Below are 23,448 nucleotides of genomic sequence, written 5' to 3' on the forward strand. Positions count from 1 at the left end.
GCCAAAAAGGTGCAACCAGTATCACAGTGCCTCAGTCCTGTTGGAGTGTTTGAGATTAGTGGAAGTGGAGGATAAGCGTAAAGTAGACTGGTGCCCCAATGATTTGAGAAGGCATCCGACACTGATCCCCTGTCCACCTGTCCCAGTGAGCAGAATCAATTTACATTCTTGTTCTCTGGGGAAGTGAACAGATCTATGTCTGGGGTCCCCCACAGGTGAAAGATGTGGTTCGCTACTTATTGATTCAGGGCCCACTCGCGTGGTCGGCAGGCCCGGCTTAAAGAGTCCTCCAAGACCTTGTCCATTCCAGGGAGATACACGGCCCAGAGGAAGATGCCGTTTTCAAGGGCCCATGACCAGATTTGGACTGCTGTTTGCAGAGGAGGTACAACCTCATCCCCCCGCCCCCACCCCCTGCTTGTTCAAATACCACATCGCCACCTGATTGTCGGTCTGAACCAGGACCACCTTGTTGCATAGGTGCTCCCTGATCGCCTTCAGGGCGTAACAGATTGCCTGTAACTCTAGGAGATTTATCTGGGAATACTTCTCCTGCAAGGTCCAAAGACCTTGAGTGTAAAGATCTGTAACATGTGCCCCCTAACCCATGTGAGACGTGTTTGTGGTGAGGACAATCTGAGGCCACGTGCCCCAGAAAGGCATCCCTCGCTCCAGACTGGATAGGGTTTCCCACCACACCAGGGACTGCCAGAGAGAAGCTGTGACCAGGACCTGAGCCTGAAGATCCTGGGTGGCTTGACACCACTGGGAACGAAACGTCCACTGCACTCTGTACATGTGAAGCCGAGCGAACGGAGTGACATGCACCATCGCCACCATATGTCCCAGAAGACTCAGAAACTGGTGCGCTGAGACATGGGGGCACCTGGAGACTACTCGAGCAAGGGCAGTAAGGCTCTCTGCCCTGCCTTGAGGCAGAAAAGCCTTCTTCTGGATAGTGTCCAGTCTGGCCCCAATGAAGTCCAGTTGAAATGATGGCTGGAGATGTGATTTCGGATAGTTGATCAGAAATCACTGATTTTCCAAGGTGCGTATGGTAGACTGTAGGGAACGCAGCGCTCCCTGCCTGCAGTCACTCTTGATAAGCCAATTCCTAGCCTTTGAAGATAGGCCCGCACTACTGCCAGGCACTTGAAGATACGGGGCGCTGACACGAGGCCGAAAGGCAGTATGTGCTGGTGGTAGTGCTCTTCCTCTACCAGGAACTGTAGATACTTCCAATCCGCCGGAGAAATGGGGATATGGGCGTATGCATCTGAGATCGAGGGAGCAGAGTCAGTCCCCAGCTTTGAGGAGGGGGGATCAAAGTGTCCAACGAGACCATCTTGAACTTTTCTCTGATAGAAACCGGTTTAAACGCCCTCATGTCCAGAATGGGGCAAAGGCCACCAGTTTTCTTGGGAATCAGGAAATACCTGGAGTAGAACCCATCCCCCTGTTGGCCTGATGGGTTCAACTGCTCGAGCCATTAAGAGGGCGGATAGCTTTACTCGGACTATCTGCCGATTCTCTACGCCTCCCCACCGGGGACACGGGGGGTAATGGGATGGAGGTCGTTGGAAATGCAATCTGTACTCCTGCCTCACAATAGACAGACCCAGTGGTACGAGGTAACTGATGTCCATCATCCTGCAAATAGCTGTAGGCAGCCCCCCATTGGAGGGTTGGAACCCTGGGATAGGGTTGGCTGAGTCACACCCCCTGGCCACCAGTCAAAATCCCATGACGGATGCCTGTTGAGGTCTTGACCTAGAGGCCAGTGGGTAGTATTTGCACGGCTGGTAAAAGGGCCATCTAAGATATTGCCTCGGAGGCTTCTTGCTGGAGGGCTGAGTGTCCGGAGTGCTGGCTGACAACTTCTGAAGAGTTTCATGATAGTCCTTCAGCTGGGCAACGGCCTCTTTAATCTTGTCTCCGAACAGATTCTTCCCTGTACAGGGCAGATCTGCCAGACGGTCCCGCACCTCGGGGCACAGGTCGGAAGCGTGTAGCCAAGCAATGCGACGAACCCTAATACCTGCTGCAACTCTCATGGCTCTTTCAAACACATCATATGCTGAGCGGACTTCATGTTTATCACAGTCCAGGCCCTGCTGAACCATTTTCTGGAAGTCATCCTGAAACTGTTGCAGGAGATGTTCTCCCAACTCCTGGGCTTGTTTCCAGAGGTTTCTGGAGTACTGCCTCATACAGAGTTGATAGCAAGCAACCCTAGCTGACAACATAGAGCCCTGGAATACCTAGCGTCCGAGAGTGTCCAGAGCTCTGTGCTCCCGGCCCGGGGTGGGGGTGGGGGGGGGGGGGGCAAGGCATGAGTCCAAAGTCTCTTTGCCTTTAAGGCTGATTCCACCACCACTGACTGGTGAGGCAGTTGACAGCGTTCAAACCCTGTGGAGGGCTGCATCAGATACACTGCATCCATCTTCCTGTTCACAGCAGGAATGGACATGGGGTGTTCCCAGAGTCAGATAACTAGCTCTTTAAAGATGTCATGAACTGGAATAGCTACCACTTCTTTAGGAGCATCAAGGAATTGCAGGATCTCCAACATCTTGCGACGAGAATCCTGCTCTGTCAATAGCTGGAAAGGCACCGACTCTGCCATGGCCTTAAAACAAATCTGCAAAAGAAAGATTCTTTGAAAGGGATTTCCGCCTCTTCTCGGTGGAGTAGGTTCTGAAGGCAAGTCCTCCAATTCTTCAGTGGAGGAAAACAATGCCTCCCCTTCCCAGGGATCATAGGAAGCTTCCCCCTCGCTTTGAACATCCGGAGACGCAGGATGTGGAGGTCCCACTTGTCCTTGCTTTTGGGGCACCGGTGGGATCCCGGGTCACATGGCACCGATAGATCCATCGGCCTCGGGAGGGCCGGAGGGTATCGGTGGCATCATGGGCATTGACCCGATGGGGCCGGGAGCGCCAGAGGATGCCATACGCGGCTGAGGCATTGTCGACCCCGATGGACCTTCCTCATCTGAGGAGTCACTCACTGGGATGGGAACTGGTGGCGGCAGCAGTGATGTCCCCATTGGCAGCAAAGAAGTTTGGGGCATTGGACATGGCTGCGTCAGTAAGACACTGAGCAACAGGTTCAACTGCTCCAAAAGAGGCACAAGCACCAACAGAATCGGCTCTTGCAGCGGAGGCAGTACCAGAGGAATCGGAGGCTCAATGCCCTGAAGGGCCCAGCCGACCACCAACCACATGTGCCTCTCCAGCTCCTCCTCAAAAACTGCAGAGGATAGAACAGCTTGATGAGAGGGAGGCAGCAGAATTAGGTCTACCCCAGAGACATGGGGAGGAACTGAACTTTCTACCAGTATCAGTGGGGACTGCTGCGAGTCCTCAGGAGGACCAAAGGATAGCACCTCCTCCGCACAAGACAGCTTTGTGGGAGGCACTGTCATGGTCGATGCCTTACCGTAGTCTGACTTCAAAGAGGATGAGTGGTGTTTGTTTCTCCTTGGTTTCTCTCGGTGCTTGTTTTGGTCCTTCCCCGGGACTGACTGAGTCAAGGAGGAACCTGACCCGGATCGAGAAGAGATTGATCTCACCTGGTCCCGTGCTCCTACCTTGGGATCGAGGATCGGTAGCGGAGGGGATACTGAAGGGGTCAATGCTGACTCTCTTCCCTTGCGGTGTGGAGGTCCCAGATGCCAACTACGGATCCAACTTCTTAGTGCCAAACAACTTTTCCATTTTGTGTAACCACACCCAACAACCCTTAGGGGTCATCTGAGCACAAAGATCATAACCACGGATGTTGTGCAATGCCCCCAGACAAAGGACACAGACCTCGTGGGGAGACTTTGATGGACATGGTCTGGGGGCATCGGCAAAAGCCGGACGATGCCATATCAAAAAGAACGTGACGTCGGCCACCAGGAGGCGACACAGTAGTTAATCAACCGCAAGGTACCAAAAAAACTTACCGAGTGATGAGAAAAACCCCCGAAAAGCAGAGGGAACTCGGCGGAACACAGGAAAGAAGAAAAAACAAACATGAATTCTCACAGAAAAGTGTGAGTTCCACGGCCGTCAGGCTTCAGCTTCGCGGAATAGAGACTGGACAGGGACCATGCGTGGACGTGTGGATAGTGGCATGCTGGGCATGCTCAGTGTGTCAGTCAAAGTTTCTAGAATCTTTGACAAAAGTTTTCTGTGCAAGGCTCCATCTGATGATGTCACCCGTGTGTGAGGACTACCATCCTGCTTGTCCTTGGAGAAAAACATATTCACAGGCAAACAGAATGTGGGTGAATGTAGAATAATTAGCCAAGAATTACTGAGTCCATATTAAGGTTGTAACTGACAGCTCCATGCAGTTTACTCCAGCTTCCTGGGAAATTTGATACAGCCATACTGCCGATATTACGGTTGTAACCATGGCTACTTTGTTTAGGTTACCCCAGCCTTTTTGGAAAGGGCAGTTGAACCACCACTCCCTACAGATTGGCTTGTATTCTCCTTTTTTTGGTCATTTAAAATTTAATATAGGCAAGCAAACACCTTTCCTCATTTCTTCTGGTACCCCACTTGGTCTTACCACTGAACTCTATGTCTATTCTAGACAGATTTAAATTCTGTCATGGTTTTCGGTTCTGCTGCTATGCTATTCCAGCCATTTACCATTCTCTTAATAAAGTAGTATTTTATTGTGGACTTAGACACAGTAACATATTAAATGATAGCAGACAACCAAAAAGGTCCATCTAATCTGCCAGTAGTAATTTTTATGCACATTAAGTCAAAGTAGATAAAATTCCCACATGAAACCCAACTCCCAAACCCACTGTGTTCCCTTTAGGGTTGCAACTGCTACTCCATGTAGGCTAGCCCATGCCATCCAGGAAACGTAATACAGTTATAACACTGCTGCCCTGGGTTGCAATCATCACTCAGAGAAGGTTGCCTAGTGCCCTCATTACCATTCTCTTGCCACCAGAGATCCTATGTGTTTATTCCATGTTTTTTTGAAGTTTATTACTGTCTCAGGAGGGCATTCCAGACATCCACCACCCTCACCATGAAAAAATACCTCACAGTATTAGTATTAAATATGGTATGTTATTTTGATTTGATTTCTATTGTAAATCATTTTATGATGTCAGAAAGACATTTAAGTAAGTTTTAATAAACTAAACTTATAGATGACCCTTGAGAACATTCTCTCTATATACCCTGTTTCATGGTATAGTTATTAACTTTAGCAAACATTTTCTTTCAATATTTCTAAAGTTGCATTATCCTTATTCCTATGATAGCTTGTCTTATAACATTTTCTTGAATGGATGCTACTGTAATATTCTTGATTTGTATGAACTTGTCTTTGTGCTGTAAAAACAGATTAAAAACACACAAGTTTGATCTTTAAATATGGGGATTCATGTCCTCAATAGTAATGTTTATTTATCATAATCTTGCACTTGAGTTTTCAACATTGCATTATATTACAGCCTTCATAGATAGTAGCTAGCTTTACAGTTTATTTACACTAGGTAAGTGAGAACTTGGGATTCAACTGTTTTCTTTGGTTTGCAAACATAATTAATGGCATGTTTCTTTTGTATACTTGGGCACTTCATGTTCAGCAAACTGGAACAGGGTTATTTATATTCAAATAAAGGCCTTTTATCAAAATATTAAATGTCCCTGATTTCTAATAAATTAAGCAGAAATAGTTTGGGCCAAATTAGTACTACTTTACACATATTATGGCATGTATTTAAAAGTATCAGGTACAGTGGGTTTTCTTTTTCATCTCTGTATTCTCATTTGAAAACCTGCAAAAAAGGTACTATTTCTAGACACTGTTGTCCACAAAAACGTCTTTGACCTTCATGGGTTTTAACGTAGAAGACTTTCTGTGAGCTACTTTTGATTCTTTCATGCTGGATGTAAAATATAGTTGCAAATGAGAATCTCAGGATACGGTACTTAAATGTGGTTTTGTACTTTTTTTTTTTTTTATTAAAATGTAGTAAATCAAAAGGATACCTTGCTTTTTTCATAAGGTTAGCAAGTCTATTTATCTGGAATAAAGAGTTTAACTAAAAATAGCTCGTGCTAACTACCATCTCCCTTCTTTTTTGAAATGTGTTTTTGGTTTCTCTTCCTAGGTTTTAGATTAGGTTTTTAAAACATTTTTGTTTTTTAAATAAATCAGTCTCAGATATTTCAGTTTGTACTTATCATCCCTTAGATCCTAATTCATAATGTATAGAATCAGTATGTCTCTGATTTCTTCAACTTTATATTAATCCAAAACAAATATTTAAGATCTAAAGTCTCAAAAACATTAATATCAAGAAGACAAACTTCTGAGAGGAATAAGTAAGAAATGAAAACTATTAACTGATTTCATTGGGATCGTCTACAACACTTGGAAAACTATGCATCACAGCAAGATTCTTAATGGGACCCTGTATATCTAGAAGTGTTATTATACATGTAAAAAAAATTTTTTTGACTCGTTCACATTTTTAAAGGTTTCTTAAGCAAATACAGTGCAAACATATCACAATATTAATTAAAAGGGAAGAACTTTACCTTAAACAAAACAAAACAAAACATTTAGGCCTAGATTCATTAAGTTACTGCAAATATCACAAATGTCATTAGTGGCTGCATTTAAAAAAAGGGACTGAGTTATACAAATTTTAGAGATGCTGCATTGGGAGGCAAAAAAGTCGTACCCCATGATAATATTTTTATTGCAAAATGAATTACCATGGTATATGATGCATTAAAGCACTGCATGCCCAAACTGGGACATACATGCACCAGTCGAACCAATACACGCAGAACTTTTTTTTTTTTTTTAACGACACCCAAGTACACGCGATTCTCGCTTAGTAGGCACTTGTGAAAAGTAGTGTAAAAAAAAAAAAGGGACGGTGCGTTGGCATAAGGGGTAGACCAATAGATGTATATGTATAAACTTAAGTGCACAGGCAGGGGTTCCCTGCCTTGTTACTTTACTGCTGGTATGAATGGCATGTAAGTCCTCAAAGAAAACTTAATAGGCTAGTCAGCGTGTTATTACGGGTTGGGGCTAACAGGGGGAAAGGAAGACACATAAACTAGAACGGTTAGAAAGTCCACTCTCTTGCCTGTGCAAACTGGGAACAAACTGGTGAAACTAGCGATGGCATCAGCACAATTCTCCTTTTAAAATCCCCCCACTTAAGTGGTGGAAACGGGATTTGCACATCTATTACAATTACCCGGCATTGGGCGCGCATGCACAAAAGAGTGAATTTCACGTGTGTGCACACCTATTCGAACAAGTAGAATGCGCATAGTGGATGCTGCCAGCTGTGCACCTACAAAAGCGCTCATATGCATGCAAATCCCAATTCCAACACGTAACTGGACCAGTGAAGCAGCCAGTGTCCCACTTTTATTAGACGTCCCCCTAACATAGAATATTTTGAAAGACAGGGCAGGCAAGAGAAGGTATTTTATTTGGCCCAGCAGTTCTGTGTAGGTGTGTGAGAGCAAGGCCCTTGTGTTTTCGCGACTGCAATATTAGATGCCATTATAGCTGCAATCTTCAATAACAGCGGCTATTCTGCAATAAAAACCTTCCTCCTCTACCGCACCAAAAAAAGAGGGTTTATTAAATCCCACATTAGTGTGCATAACATTTTTGCAACATGCAGTAAGAGTCCTTCATTTAATAAAAAGCTAGCTTTTGCATACTCATCATCAAATTTGCATACAAATGCATGAGGGGATAAAGAGTACGCATTTATCACGTGTTTTTGCCCTAATGAGATTTGATGAATGACCCTGACTGCAGTTTAAGAATTTATCTTTGAAAAAGAAAGTACCTACTGTATTCAAACCTGAGAAATGTTATGATATCTGAAGGTTTTTTTTGGGTCTCTGGGTATAGAGTACTAATATATGTATTGGTCCTACAACAAACTGGAGTCTTTGTAGGTTGTGTTCTATTTTATTGGGGACCAACCGAAAAGATGCTGTATTTCATGAGGTCTTGGGACCTCACAAGCCTCTTCCACAGATTGAGACTCTGGGCTAATCATTTTAAAATGAATGTAAAACCTCTAAACTATTTCCTTGCATGCAATAATGGACATTTCATTAAGAACATAAGAAGCTGCTATACTGGGTCAGACCAAGGGTCCATCAAGCCCAGCATCCTGTTTCCAACAGTGGCTGACCCAGGATACAAGTACCTGGCAAGTACCCAAACATTAACTAGATCCCATACCACCAATGCCAGTAATAGCAGTGGCTATTCCCTAAGACAACTTGATTAATAGGAGTTTATGTACTTCTCTACCAGGAACATATCCATATCTTTTCTAAACCCAGCTACACTAATTTCCTTACCACATCTTCCGGCAACGAATTCCAGTGTTTAATTGTGCGTTGAGTGAAAAAAAATGTCTCCAATTTGTTTTCAATGTGCTACTTCCTAACTTCATGGGGTGCCCCCTAGTCCTTCTATTATCTGAAAGAGTTAATAACCAATTCACATTTACCTGTTCTTGTCCTCATGATTTTATACACCTCTATCATATCCCCCTCCCCCCCCAGCTGTCTTTTCTCCAAGTTGAACAGACCTCTTAAGCCTTTCCTCATAGGGGAGCTGTTCCATCCCCTTTATCATTTTAGTCATCCTTCTCTGTACCTTCTCCAGAGTAACTATATCTTTTTCGAGATGTGGTGACCAGAATTGCACACAGAATTCAAGGTGCAATCTCACCATGGATCAATCGACACATCATGACATTCTCTGTTGTATTCACCATTCCATTGTTAATCATTCCAAACATTCCGTTTGCTTTTTTTCACAGCTGTAGCACGCTGAGCAGACGTTTCAATATATTATCCACTATGACATTTAGATCTTTTTTCTTGGGTAGTAGCTCCTAATCTGGAACCTAACATTCGGGCCGATTCAGTTAAGTCCGCGGGAGAGCGGGCAAACGCCCGCTCTCCCAGCGCGCACACAGGTCACTCTCCTATGGTCGCGATTCAGTATGCTAATTAGGCCCGGCGGTAAAACCAGGTAAAAGGAGGCGCTAGGGACACTAGCGCGTCCCTAGCACCTCCTTTTGGACCGGAGCAGCGGCTGTCAGCGGGTTTGACAGCCAACGCTCAATTTTGCTGGCGTCTGTTCTCGAGCCCGCTGACAACCACGGGCTCAGAAACCGGACGCCGGCAAAATTGAGCGTCCGGTTTTCGACCCGACAGCAGCGGGCTGACTTCAAATTTATTTATTTTTTTTTTACTTTTGGAAAGTTTCGGGACCTCGGACTTAATATCACCATGATATTAAATCGGAGGGTCACAGAAAAGCAGTTTTTACTGCTTTTCTGTGCACTTTCCCAGTGCCCGAAGAAATTAGCGCCTACCTTTGGGTTGCGGGCGCTATTAGGTTTGGGGGATTGAACCGCGTTTTCGGCCCCCTTACTGAATAAGGGGGTAAGGGAAAACGCGCGTCCAATGGCGGATTAACAGTGCACTCCAAACGGATAGTATCAGCCTGATTGTGTATCTAGAGGAATGGGTTATTTTTTCCCATATCCATCACCTTGCACTTGTCCACATTAAATTTTATCTGCCATTTGGATGCCCAAACTTCCAGTCTTGCAAGGTCCTCCTGCTACTTATCACAATCTACATGTTACAATCTAGTGGGAGCACTGAGAGGAGAGGATCACCTTGCTGGTGGCTGAAGAGATTCAGAAAGTACTGCTTTGGGAAATTTTAGAATTTAAAATTATTGGGGAGAATTAACTATTAGGGTATATTCTTTAATATGTTTGTGTGTCTGTATTAAATAGCATGTCAGAAGCAGGCAAAATGACAGATCACAAAGAGCAGTATTGCGAACCTGTTCGCTCAAAACGCCAAAAAACACAAAAGGTATCGTCAAATCTATTTTGAAAACAGTACTTCACTTTCACCACACTAATATTATAGAAACATTTTTATTAGAAACATTTTTTGTAGAAAGACGGGACCGCATTAGCAAGCCTTTGACGAGGTACTCAGTACCTTACCGAGCAGTCTTTTCAATCATTTGCGGCCCGTCTGAAAAGATGTATTGTTGTAAATAGTGCACCGTCCGGTGTTCTTCAATAAAGGTGTTAATACAAATTAATACAATATTTAAATATGTCCTTTCAATGAATAATATGGTAATTATAAAGATGACTCTTATGATTATAAATACAGATGGCTCGACATCGGCCGTGTTTCGCAGCCCTACGGCTGCTTCATCAGGAGTCAATGATGTCACAAAATGAGTCTGTTCCCATCAGGACGCAAAGTCTCCATATAGATTCCTTTCATTTTAACTTTACGCCCTCTAGCCCTTTCACTTTAACTTTACGCCCTCTAGCCCGGCAGATGAAATTTAATTTGGACAACTGCAGGTGATGCATATAGGGAAAACCAACCCTTGCTATAGTTACATGATGTTAGGTTCCATATTAGGAGCTGCCACCCAGGAAAGAGATCTAGCTATCATAGTGGATAATACATTGAAATAATCAGCTCAGTGTGCTGTGGCAGTCAAAAAGGCAAACAGAATGTTAGGAATTATTAGAAAGGGAATGGCGAATAAAACGGTGGATGTCATGATGCCTCTATCTCTCCATTGTGAGAATGGACCTTGAATACTGTGCGCAATTCTGTTCACCGCATCTCAAAAAAGAATTGTTGCACTGAAGATAGTCAGAGAAGGGCAACCAAATGATAAAGGGCATGGAACAGCTCCCCTATGAGGAAAGGCTAAAGAGGTTAGGGCTAATCAGCTTGGAGAAGAGTCGGCGGAGGAATAAGACAGAGGTCTATAAAATCTCAAAAGGACTTGAACAGTTTAATGTAAATCGGTTATTTACTGTCTCAGACAATAAAAGGATTAGGAACTACTCCATGAAGTTAGCAAGTAATTCATTTAAAAGAAATCAGAGAAAATTCTTTTTCACTCAACGAATAATTAATCTCTGGAATTCATTGCCAGAGAATGTGGTTATGGCAGTTAGTGTAACAGGGTTTTAAAAAGGTTTGGATAGTCCATAAACTGCTAATAATCAATAAGGAACAGTAGCTTGGGATCTATTTAATGTTTGGGTATTTGCCAGGTACTTGTAACTTGGATTGGCCATTACTGGAAACAGGATGCTGGGCTTGATGGACCCTTGGACTGACCCAGTATAGCCTGTCATATTTTTATGTTCTTATTTTAACTAATCTGAATAATTTTGTGTCATCTGCAAATTTGATCACCTCACTCTTCATATCCCTTTCCAGATCATTTATAAATATATTGAAAAGCACTGGGGGTAAAGTACAGATCTCCGAGCCACTCCACTGTTTACCTTTTTCCACTAAGAAAACTGACCATTTAAACCTACTCTCTGTTCATGAGGGACTTTGACAAATGCCTTATGAAAATCCAAATATATTACATCTACCAGTTCACCTTTTAGCCATATGTTTATTAATCCTTTCAATCAAATGTAGCAGATTTGTGAGACTTCCCTTGGATAAATCCATGCTCGCTGTGTTCCATTTAACCATGTCTTTCTTTATGTTCTCTGATTTTGATCTTTAGAATAGTTTCCATTATTTTACCTGGCACCGAAGTCAGGCTCAGTGATCTATAGTTTTCTGGATCACCCCTGGAGCCCTTTTTAAATATTGGGGTTACATTGGCCACCCTCCAGTCCACAGGTGCAATGGTTGATTTTAATGACAGATTACACATTTTTACTAACAGATATGAAATTTCATTTTTTAGTTCTTTCAGGACCTTGGGATGTATACCATCCAGTCCAGGTGATTTACTACTCTTTAGTTTGTCAATCTGGCCTCTGACATCTTTCAGGCTCACCATGATTTGGTTCAGTTCATCCAAATCATCATCTTTGAAAACCATCTCTGGAACCGGTATTTCTCCCACATCCTCATTAGTAAACATGGAAGCAAAGATATAATTTGCACCCTGATATAGTACTGTCCCATTGGTTATCCTCCTTCCTCTAGGTCTCTGAGATGTCAAGTATGTTTATCTCATCATTCACTGCTGTACACTCTATACATAAATTGTTAGCAAAAACAAGAATTAGGAAGGAGTACCCAGATAGTGTGGAACGTTTTCAAAGGCTTCCTTCCAGCATTTACTCAGCAGGGACAAAATGCAATCTCTTTCTACTCCCACCTCCACACAATATCCAAGCAATTAAAATGCAAGGGACATGGGTTAGGGAAGAAGCATTATGATTCTCCTTAAAAAAAAAAAAAAAAAAAGAAGAAGAAGATGGTTTTCCATTTACACTGGTGTGTTCTACAGGCCTCCGACTCAAACAGAAGAACTGGACAGAAATCTGTTCAAAGACATTCAAATGTTAGTAAAGAAGGGCAAAGTTGCTTGTTGGCAACTTTACTCTGCCAGTTGTGAAGTGGAGTATCCCTTTTGTGGGATGTACAAGAAGTAGAGAAACATTGAATGCTCTTCAAGGAGCTCTGCCCTAATAAATGGTAATGAAATCCATGAGGCAGGGTGTGAAACTCAACCCAGTGCTCACTAATGGGGATAATGTCTCCAATATCCAAGTAGATGCTTACCTGAGCAGCAGTGATCATCATACGGTATGGTTTCATATAGCAAACAGGATACAGAGAAGCCACATGAAAATTCAAATTTTTAATTTCAAAAATAACTATTTTGTCAAAATGGGATCATATCTAGAGGAAGAACTGGAAGACTGGGAGAAAATGGGTAAGGTGGAACAACAGTGGGCCAAATTAAAAGTAGCTATTACAGAGACAACAAAAGGAAGAGTAAAAAGAAACCCATCTGGTTCTCAAAGGAGTTGGCTGGAAAAACTAAAGGCTAAAAGAACAGTGTTAAAGAAATATAAAGGATCTCAAAAGGAGGAACATGGGGAAATGAAAGAAATCAGGAAAGCAAAAGATCAAGAGGAATAAAGGACTGTCAAAGAAATAAAGCGAGGTGACAAAATATTTTTCAGATATATCAAAGAAAGGAAGAAGACCCAAGGCGGTATAGTTAAATTGAAAGGTGACCAGGAGCAATGTGTAGAGAAAGATGAAGAAATAGCAGACATATTAAACAAATACTTCAGTTCGGTGTTCACTAAAGGCAGCCCTAGAGATGGACCATTGCTGGTTGACAAGACCTTGGATGGAAGTTTACAAAAAAGAATGTATCAAAAAGCTAGGAAAATTCAAAGTGAATAAAGCCATGGGGCCAGATGAAGTACATCCCAGAATACTAAGTGAGTTCAGGGATATGCTGGTGGGTCACTGAAAGACCTGTTCAATAGATCCTTGGAAATTGGAGCGGTGCCACAAGATTGGAGAAGAGAGATGGTGGTCCCGCTTCACAAGAGTGGGAGCAAAGAGGAGGCTGGAAACTGCAGGCCAGATAGCCTCATGTTGCTGGCTGGAAAATTAATGGAGACTCTGTTGAAGAAAAGGAGGGTGAACTATCTACAATCCAGGGGGTTTCTGGACCTAAGAAAGCATGGATTCAGCAGGGGAATATCCTGTCAGACAAATCTGATTGATTTTCTTTTTGATTGACTGACTACAGAATTGGATCAAGGAAGAGCACTCAATGTGATTTACTTGGATTTCAGCAAAGCTTTTGATATGGTCCCGTATAGGAGGTTTGTGAATAAAATGAGAAGCTTGGGAGAGGGCACTAAGGTGGGGGCATGAGCACCAATGTGTTGAGGTGGAATTCAAACTGGCTAACAGGAGACAGAAAAAAACTCAAAAAGGGTCATGTGTACACGATACACATGAATAGGCATCAGTATAATAAAGTCTGTGATGTGGTAGATTTTTAGAGATCAAATATATGCTTAAGTAAATGCCCTGGATAACCAATGAGCATTAATGTAAGTTCTCTTCCATACCAGTAGATGGATGTAGCAACTAAGTTAACAGTCACGGAAAGAGGAAATAAGCATCATCACAAACATACAGCTTATAATATACAGTTCATACTTCCTTCAAAACACTACACACAAAGCCACAATCTTTTCCATATCTACACATCAGAAGCCAGGAAATATGCTCAATAAATTTGTCACTATGTTCAGCGTGTAGTAGGTATGATAGGTGTGTGTTTTCTGTACGCTTTTACCTTGGAGGCTGAAAAATAGCTATGAAGATTTGCTACAAGTTCTCAGTGTGAAGAAAAAATGACAAGAGGAGGGTGGGCACCTTATAGACTAACCAATTAAGGTTGAAGGAACTCTACTCACTAATGCAGAAATTCAGTATACTAATATTTGGTCTATTAATATCCCTACAGTTTGGGGGCCATATTCTGTGCATTTCTGTAAATGAGATGCATATACAAGGGTTTGCATGCCTGTAGCAACTATGTGAAGTGCAAGTACGAGTGCCTGAACTATGACTGTACAAATGTGAGGGAAAGAGGAGGAGTAAAGTTGTAAATGCTCATAAAACTTGGCTCAAAAGAGGATAAAAGATGGCATGTACATTACACAGGCTAATATAAATGTTAGATTAGGCCAAAGTTGATTTTAAAATGTAGATGCCAAGAACCTTTAGAGGCATATTTTGCCTAGGAAAATGTAACCAATATTTAAAAATAAATGAAGTTTCTTAAAATTATTTGATGAATGTTGTATGATATATTACAAAAAAAGAATTTGCTGCAGCCAATTTTATTACTCACTCTCTGCTGCTGCACAACCCCTTCCCTCCCCCCACCCCCAAAAAATAGTAGCAAAGTTTAAAATGTCTAAATTGTTCTCATAGGAACCAATGGGATCTGAGTAGCTATGAAGTGCTTCAACCAGAACTTATGACAGCCCCCAGGAGCAGCAAACATGTTTAGGTTTGTGGACTCCTACCGGTGATGTTTGTAAGTGGGGGTGGGGAATTGCAAACTACATGTTAAAATGGTTGCTAGTCATCTTTTTAACCCCTTACTATTCGTCCTTCAAAGCCCGAAACAGTTTGTGAAAAACTGAATTCAAAGAAAATATCTTAGTAGCTATAATCTTTGGTTTATGCCTCGTTTCCCACACAAAATCTTAATAAAATAAATGTTCTTAACATACCATCACACACAAACATCAACAACTCAAGGAATGCAGACAATGAAGCAAGATCACGATTTGTAGACGGGGGATCAATATCTCATACTAGTTTACACACAGAGCTAAAATGTACTGCTGTAATGATGTGAAAGAAAGGAAGAATCTGAAGATCAGGTTACCAGTTCTGATTTGATGTTTTTAATAGTCTATAAATCTGACTGCAGTCATTCTTAAATCTAATCACAACTATTAAAAGCAAACGTAAAACAGGCATTAAAAAACGTAAATTATTTGATCATTCCACTATCTCCACAGAAATCTTTAAACTTATAATTTACTTGGCACTCTAATATGAAACAATGGTTTAGTGTCACTCTGTGAACTGCTGGATTACTTAGATTAAGTCATTTGCATTACATTACCTGATACATTCCAATTCCAATGTGTTTGGGCTCAATTTTCACAAGTTCAGCTAATGGATCCTGTACACGTCTTGCTATGGAAACTGAAAAAAAGAATTAGAAAACAACTGTAGTTTTTATATGAAAAGCAGTACCATATGATTACTAATGCTAGCATTTCCACCATTTTAAGAAAACAGTTTCAGTTCAAAAGAAATACATTTAAATGTCCATTAATGTCAAAAAACATTTTACATGTTACAAAACCAAGAAACTGCAAATTAGAGATACCATTGAAAAAATGATACGCTTCTTTTGCTCTGTTCCTTATATTTCCATAACTATATAAAGTTACAACTATGAATATGGTATTAAAAACTGTTTATAACAAATAGACCCCGGGATTCATCATTCCACTATAATTTTAGCAGAATGAGTCATGAAAAAAGAACATAAGAAACTGCCATGCTGGGTCAGACCAAGGGTCCATCAAGCCCAGCATCCTGTTTCTAACAGAGGCCAAACCAGGCCACAAGAACCTGGCAATTACCCAAACACTAAGAAGATCCCATGCTACTGATGCAATTAATAGCAGTGGCTATTCCCTAAGTAAACTTGATTAATAGCAGTTAATAGACTTCTCCAAGAACTTATCCAAACCTTTTTTGAACCCAGCTACACTAACTGCACTAACCACATCCTCTGGCAACAAATTCCAGAGCTTAATTGTGCATTGAGTGAAAAAGAATTTTCTCCGATTAGTCTTAAATGTGCTCTTGCTAACTTCATGAAATGCCTCCTAGTCCTTCTATTATCCGAAAGTGTAAATAACTGATTCACATCTACTCGTTCAAGACCTCTCATGATCTTAAAGACCTCTATCATATCCCCCTGCAGCCGTCTCTTCTCCTAGCTGAACAGCCCCTAACCTCTTTAGCCTTTCCTTATAGGGGAACTGTTCCATCCCCTTTATCATTTTGGTTGCCCTTCTCTGTACCTTCTCCATCGCAACTATATCTTTTTTGAGATGCGGTGACCAGAATTGTACATGTATTCAAGGTGTGGTCTCACCATGAAGCGATACAGAGGCATAATTAACGTTTTATTAACCATTCCCTTCCTAATAATTCCTAACATTCTGTTTGCTTTTTTGACTGCTGCAGCACACTGAGCCGTTGATTTTAAAGTATTATCCACTATGATGCCTAGATCTTTTTCCTGGGTGGTAGCTCCTAATATGGAACCTAACATTGTGTAACTACAGCAAAGGTTATTTTTCCCTATATGCATCACCTTGCACTTGTCCACATTACATTTCATCTGCTATTTGGATGCCCAATCTTCTAGTCTTGCAAGCATGAGGAGAATAAGTAACTTGCTCCAAGTTGTACAATGAGTGTCAGAAGTGAAATAAGATCCTCTAGTCATGTAGGGAGCAAATGGAATTAGCATCATTGGAGTTTTTTTTTTTTTGTTTTGGGTTTTTTAAAGCAAATTGTACAAGCCTTTATCTAAAATACTATGGATACAGTAGACCATGCCCAGAGATAAGGGAATGAACTAGATATTCTCTTGAAGTCTCTTCCAGGTCTATGATTTCATTTATATACCATTATAGTAAAGTGCAACCACTAAGCAAATAAAGATATCTTCTCTGTCTAATGCAGTACAGCTTCACCATAAGTAACCAACTCTGAAGCAATGGTTATCAAGAAAAACACAGATAGCAGGCTTTCTTCCTCACTGGGTAATGTTTTTCTATATCAGGGGAATAACTCAATTCTCCCACCCATCCCCTCATTTTTTTAAATTTTTACCCCATAAGGAGGAAAGTCTTTAGAACAAGTCAATTAGTTACTTAAAATAACATTAAATTAACCCTTTCTAATGACTATTTTTAGTTCTGCTGCTGGTCATTCACTATCACTCATGTATCAAATTTAAAAACAATAGATTTTAAAAAGACACCTAACATATACATTTAAAAATGGTAATCACATTAACCCTTAAATTGAGACATAGCTACTATTTACCAACCTTTACGATTTTTCAATTCAACAAATTAAGATGCAGACAGAAGCCCTGCAGCAAGATGAGAGCTTTCCAGACTTTTGCACCAAGTGACACCTGTATGATGATTACCTGTTGGTAAGAAGTTGTATGCATACCTCTGGTGCATATTGCTCCTGGCTCTCAGAGTATATAAAGGTATATAAAGGAGACCTTCAGAGACATAGTAAAGCAGTCCCAACTCCAATCTAGCAGCCCTTATTCTGCTTTGAAGCAGGAAAGTCACCTGGCAGGAGACCATCACCTTGGTATGGCAGGAAATGATCCTGTAGCTAGGACCTGCTCTCTAGGTGATGCATTATACTCTCGCACCAAGATTATGTCTCCAAGGGTCCATTGCCAGGAGCAAAGGGTTAGGATGGCCAGTGTAGTAGGTGATTTGATCATTAGGAAAGTAGATAACTGGATGGCTGGTAATCTGCCTGCCTGTTGTGAACGTAGCAGACCTCATGCACCACATAGATAGATTTTAAAGAGCGCTGGGGAGAAGCAGGCTATCATGTGAGAACTAATGATAGCCTGCTAGGAAGGGGCAGGAGGAAGGGGCAGGAGGAAGATTTTGGAGGCTAAATGTACGCTCTTAACTAGGAAATTGAAATCCATAGCCTCCAGGACTGCATTCTCAGCAATGTTTCCTGTTCCGCGTGCAGAAGTCCAGAGGCAGGCCAAACTCCAGAGATTCAATACATCGATGAGACAATGGTGCAGCAAAGAGGGTTTTTATGTTTATTAGGAATTGAGGAATATACTGGGGAAGGCAGATCCTATTCAAATAGGATGAGCTCCACCTTATCGCGAATGGAACCAGGCTGTTGGCACTAACCTTTAAAAAGGAGACAGCGTAGCTTTTAAACTAGATGATGAAGGAAAGCCTGCAGTCACTCAGAAGTGCATGGCTCGGCATGATGTATCTTTGAAAAGTACTAACAAGACAGAGTATCTTAATAGAGAGGTTGCATTAAATGCTAAAATAGTCTAGGTACCTTTAAGTAAAGAGTAGGTAAAGCAGAAAGATTCCAAATTATCCAGGCTGTTGATACAAACTATCCAAATTATCCAGGCTGTTGATACAAACAAAAAACATAGTTTGAAATGCCTGTACACAAATCGTAAAGTCTAAACAATGAGATGGGAGAGATAGAATGTATAGCACTGAATGAAGAGATAGAAATAATTAGCATCTCAGAGACCTGGTGGAAGGAGGATAACTAATGGGATACTATCATGTCAAACGGACCATTAGATGATCGAGGGGTAAAAGGGGTACTAAAGGAGGACAAGGCCATAGCAGAGAGATTAAAGGAATTCTTTACTTCAGTCTTTAATAAGGAAAATATAAGGCAGATATCATTGCTATAAGTGATGCAAAGGTGATAATTCAGAAGAACTGAAACAATCTCAGTGAACCTGGAAGACGTAATAGGGAGAACTAGCAAACTAACAAGTAGCAAATCACTTGCACAATATTTCTGAGTGCAAAAAAGCTAAAAAAATGAAATTATAGACTTTCTATTAGTAATCTGTAAGCTATCATTCAAATCATAACAGTGCCTGAAGATTGGAGGGGTGGCCAGTGTAATGCCAGTTTTTAAAAAGGGTTCCAAGGGTGATCCAGGAAACTACAGTCTAGTGAGCCTGGTGTCCGTGTGGGAAAAAATGGTTGAAACTTATAAAGAACAAAATTATTGAACATATAGTCTCAGTTTAATGGGAAAAAGCCAATTTGAATTAAGCCAAAATAAGTCTTGCCTCACCAATCTGCTACATTTTTTGAAGGCTGAATAAATATGTGGATAATGGTGAGTCAGCTGGTATAGTGCATTTAGATTTCAGAAAGTGTGGTTTGAAAACTGGTTAAAGATAAACAGAGTAGGGATAAATGTTCAATTTTGTCAATAGAGAAAGTTGAATAGTGGAGTGCACCAGGGATTTGTACTAGGAGCACTACTTTTTAACACATTTGTAAATGGCCCTAGGGTTGGGAATGAGTGAGGTGAACAAATTTGCTGATGAATCAAAATAATTCAAAGTTTTTAAATCACAAGATAATTGTAAGACATTGCAAGAGAACCCTGCGAGACTGGGCATCCAAATGGCAGATGACATTTAAAGTGGGCAAGTGAAAAGTATAGCAACCCAAATTATTGCTACACAATGCAAGATTTAACACTGAGAATCACCTGCCAAGAAAAGAATCTAGGAAATCCTCTGCTCAGTGTGAGTCAGCAGCCAAGAAAACAAATAGAATGCTAGGAATTATCAGAAAAAGAATGAAGAATAAAGCACAAAATATCATAATGCCTCTATCACTCAATGTTGCAACCAAACCTTGAATATTGTGGGCAATTTTGAGCACCGCATCTCAAAATAGTTGTACAGGAATTAGAAAAGATACAGAGAAGGGCAATCAAAATGATAAAGGGGATAAGGAAAGACTAAAAAAGTCTGAAGTCTACAAAATGATGAGTGCAATGGATAAATGCGAATTAGTTGTTTGCTCCTTTAAAAAATTCAAAGACTAAAGAACACAATGAAATTAATAAGTAATACATTTAAAACATATTATACTCAATGTATAATTAAACTATGGAATTTGTTGCCAAAGGATGTGGTAAAAGCTGTTAGTTAGCTGGGTTTAAAAAATGTTTATGGAGGAAAAATCCATAAACCATTAAGGTGGACATGGGGAAATCCACTGCTTATCTCTGGAATAAGCAGCTTGGAATCTATTGAACCTTTGGGATCCTGGATTGGCCACTGCTGGAAACAGGATACTGGGCTTGATGAACCCTTGGTCTGACCCAGTATGGTAAATCTTATGCTCTTAAATCTTATTTTGTCAAAGTGATGATTTGCATTGGCTTATGACGACTGAGATGATATCCTCTACTATACTTATTCAGATTTAGAACAAACAGTTTCCCGAAAGTATTGAGAGATTTTTTACACACTAAAAGAGATCTGAATATAGCATATATACATTACTTTCGTAGTTTAAGTTCTACATATAAGAAAATGTGGACATTTAATTTGAAATACAGTATTTTCAGAAGTGGAAAAATTGAAGATGCCTCCAGATGAACCTTTTCAGTAGCTCTGATGCTCATGATTTCTCTCTTGAGCACACAAAACAGACACAGCTCGTTTAACCCCCATAAAATTATTTCAAAGTTCATATTTTCAGATAAATTCATTAGACCAACTGCTCATCATCATTTTATTTATGACATGCTTTTCTACCAAGAGAGTTCAAAGCGAGTTTCAAATAGTTAAAGCAATAGCCAGGTACAATGGGTCACACAAAACAGGTATCAGTATAGCTCATAAACATTTAAGTACAAAATGGCTCAAAGAGTATTTAGCCAATCCAAGTGGTATAAATGTTTATCATCTGTATATAAATATTGGTGGGTTCAGACTTAGTAGCAAGAACTGAAAGCTGCTTCAAACAGCCAAGCTTTTACAGGTTTTCTGAAGATCAAGAGGTCAGGGACAAGCATGATGTGAGAAAGAAAAGTTCCCATAAAGCTGGGGCAGTGCCAGCAAAAGTCCTTTTTTCTGGTGTTCATGAAGTGCATAGCTCAAGGTGATGGGATGCCCAGGCGGGCCTGAGTCAGAGACCAGAACAAGTGTAAAGATATTTACGGGGTGAAGGAGTTGCTGAAGATTGTTGGAGTCAGAATCTTGAATATGGTGCACTAGAGTACTGGAAGCCAGTGAAAGATTTAGGTTATTCAGTCAAATTTATGCACCCTCATTATCATGCGGGCTGCAGTATTTTGTATGAGAGCTGCAGATGGTGGTTTAGAGTATTGGGGATACCCACATACAGTGAACTAAAGGAGTCCAAGCAGAAGATAACTATGGCTCGGATAACAGTTTTTAAAGCCATCTTGTCAAGTAAAGAGCAGAGGTGCCAGAGTTGGAATAACACTGTTTTGATTATTGTGTGGACGTGGGCTTTGGTAGTATGTTGGGAATCTGCAGACTTGTAAGCTGAGGATAAGGGTAGTTCTCCCTCCATGAGTCACTTTTGGAAGCGGGTGACTGGGAGGTTTCTTCTCAATTCATATCATCTCTGGCTTGTTGGAGTTAAGGCATAGCTTGCTTTTGGTGCAGCCATTTGGCAGTTTTCTCTAAAGATTCAGTGAGGTGTGAAACACTTGAGCCTGATGTGTATCAATTGGGACTAAGAGCTGATCATCATCCACTTATGAGTAGAAGATGATGTGGCAGTTCCTAATGAATGCGCACAGGGGTGCTAGCTTTATATATTAAATAATGCAAGGTGACAGAGCCTTGAGGTACTCCTCATGAAAGCAAATGAGATTTGGACAAGGTAGCTCCTAAGGAGACAGTTTGGATGAGAAAAAAAGATGAGACCCAAGTGAGTGCTGATCCTGTCAGACCTAGGTTGTGTAGTCAATTGTGTCAAAAGTAGCTAAGAGGTTAGAAGGATGAGCAAGGCTGATTGCCTCATCTACCAGGCTTAGTAACAAGGTTTCAGTGCTGTAGTGTGGCCTGAAGACCAGCTGGAAGGGGTTGAGGGCACATGTCTTGTGCAAGTGATCAGACAGTTGTAATAGACAAGGTTTTTTCTAAGATTTTACTAAGGAAGGGGAGGTTTGCGACTGTGCTGAAAAAGGCCATTTTGATCCATGTTGGCCTTTTTCAGGACAGGTTTCACTACTGCTCTCTTTACGCCAGTTGGTAAGTGGGTTTCTGTTAGTAAGGTGTCAATTATGGATTAGATGCAGTGGAACGGACTATGTTTAACTTGCTTAATAAGCCAGGAAGAGGCAGAGGTCCTTCGAGCATAATGTCTGTTAAGAGTGGGCAGTAAGTGGTCAGGGTGTGTAGTGGTGGCATCTGTTTTGTCTGTAGCAAGGCTTCTACTGATGTTTTATCAAATGTGGATGCATGCAATCTTGATGAAAATGTTAGCTAGTCTGTTGCAATGGTTTTCATTTGTGAAGGAGGAAAATATAGTAAAGCAGGATCCTGTTTGCTGATAGTCCTGAACAGTTTTCTTGGGTAGTATTTCACTTAGTTGATTGTTCTTGTGTAATAGATTCATTTTGCTTCAGTGATTGTCTAAGGGTAGGCTATCTGGTATCTTTTGCAGTCATTCCTATCAGATGATAATTCTGATTTCCACCATTTTCTTAGAATCTTCTTCCAGTTCTTTTCATATCAATTAGGTCCAGTGTAAACCAGGGAATTGGATGGAGTTACTGGAGATACTGGTTTTCCAAGGTGTGACTATGTGAATGGCTGATATAAGATCAGTGTTCCAATTTTCAGTCTTGATGGTAGTAGATGTGGCATTCTCATGTGTGAATGGTAAGGCGAGTAGGAAGGTGTGATGCTAGGCAGACAGGTTGTGTGTGTGGGGGGGGGGAGGGGTAGAATTTCCTATTTGTTTTTTTGTGTTGAGGATGGACATGTCAAAATGTTTAATATGGTGGTCAGTCCAGGAGAATTGGGTGGTCTGTATGTTCTTCAATGTCCATTCATGTAATACCTGTACTGGTGCTAATATCAGGTCAAGGGAATGGCCTGCTAATTGTGTTGGTTCATTCTTTAGATGGGCTAGGCCAAGAGAATCTGAGGAGTTTAGGAACTCCTGAGGGAGGTTTAAGTGTGGCGAACTGACATATATTTAAAAACGTTTATATACCATCTTGCAAATAAAATCACCCAAAGCGGTGTATATGGATATTGAAGTCACCAAGGACCAAAGTCCTAAGGTGTTCTAGAATAATTTATTAAATTAGTTGTAGGAGATCAAACAAGTCTTCAGTATTACTTGATGAGAATGAGACCACTACTGTGAAATTATAGGTGGGGAAGGTGCCAGGTTCAGGG

At 41.1% G+C, this 23,448-nt stretch overlaps 1 protein-coding gene across 3 annotated transcripts in view; it reads right to left on the minus strand.

Annotated features, from left to right (window-relative positions):
* The window catches only part of SRBD1 (S1 RNA binding domain 1), a 593,419-nt gene that overhangs the window by 214,988 nt on the left and 354,983 nt on the right, over window positions 1–23,448 (minus strand). For all 3 annotated transcript variants that reach the window (XM_029593347.1, XM_029593346.1, XM_029593348.1), the window contains one exon: window positions 15,532–15,614. In XM_029593347.1, the coding sequence (XP_029449207.1) occupies window positions 15,532–15,614 (83 nt within the window). The remainder of the gene's footprint in view (window positions 1–15,531; window positions 15,615–23,448) is intronic.

The sequence above is a fragment of the Rhinatrema bivittatum genome, chromosome 3 (genome assembly GCF_901001135.1).
Source record: "Rhinatrema bivittatum chromosome 3, aRhiBiv1.1, whole genome shotgun sequence".
NCBI classification, from domain to species: domain Eukaryota; kingdom Metazoa; phylum Chordata; class Amphibia; order Gymnophiona; family Rhinatrematidae; genus Rhinatrema; species Rhinatrema bivittatum.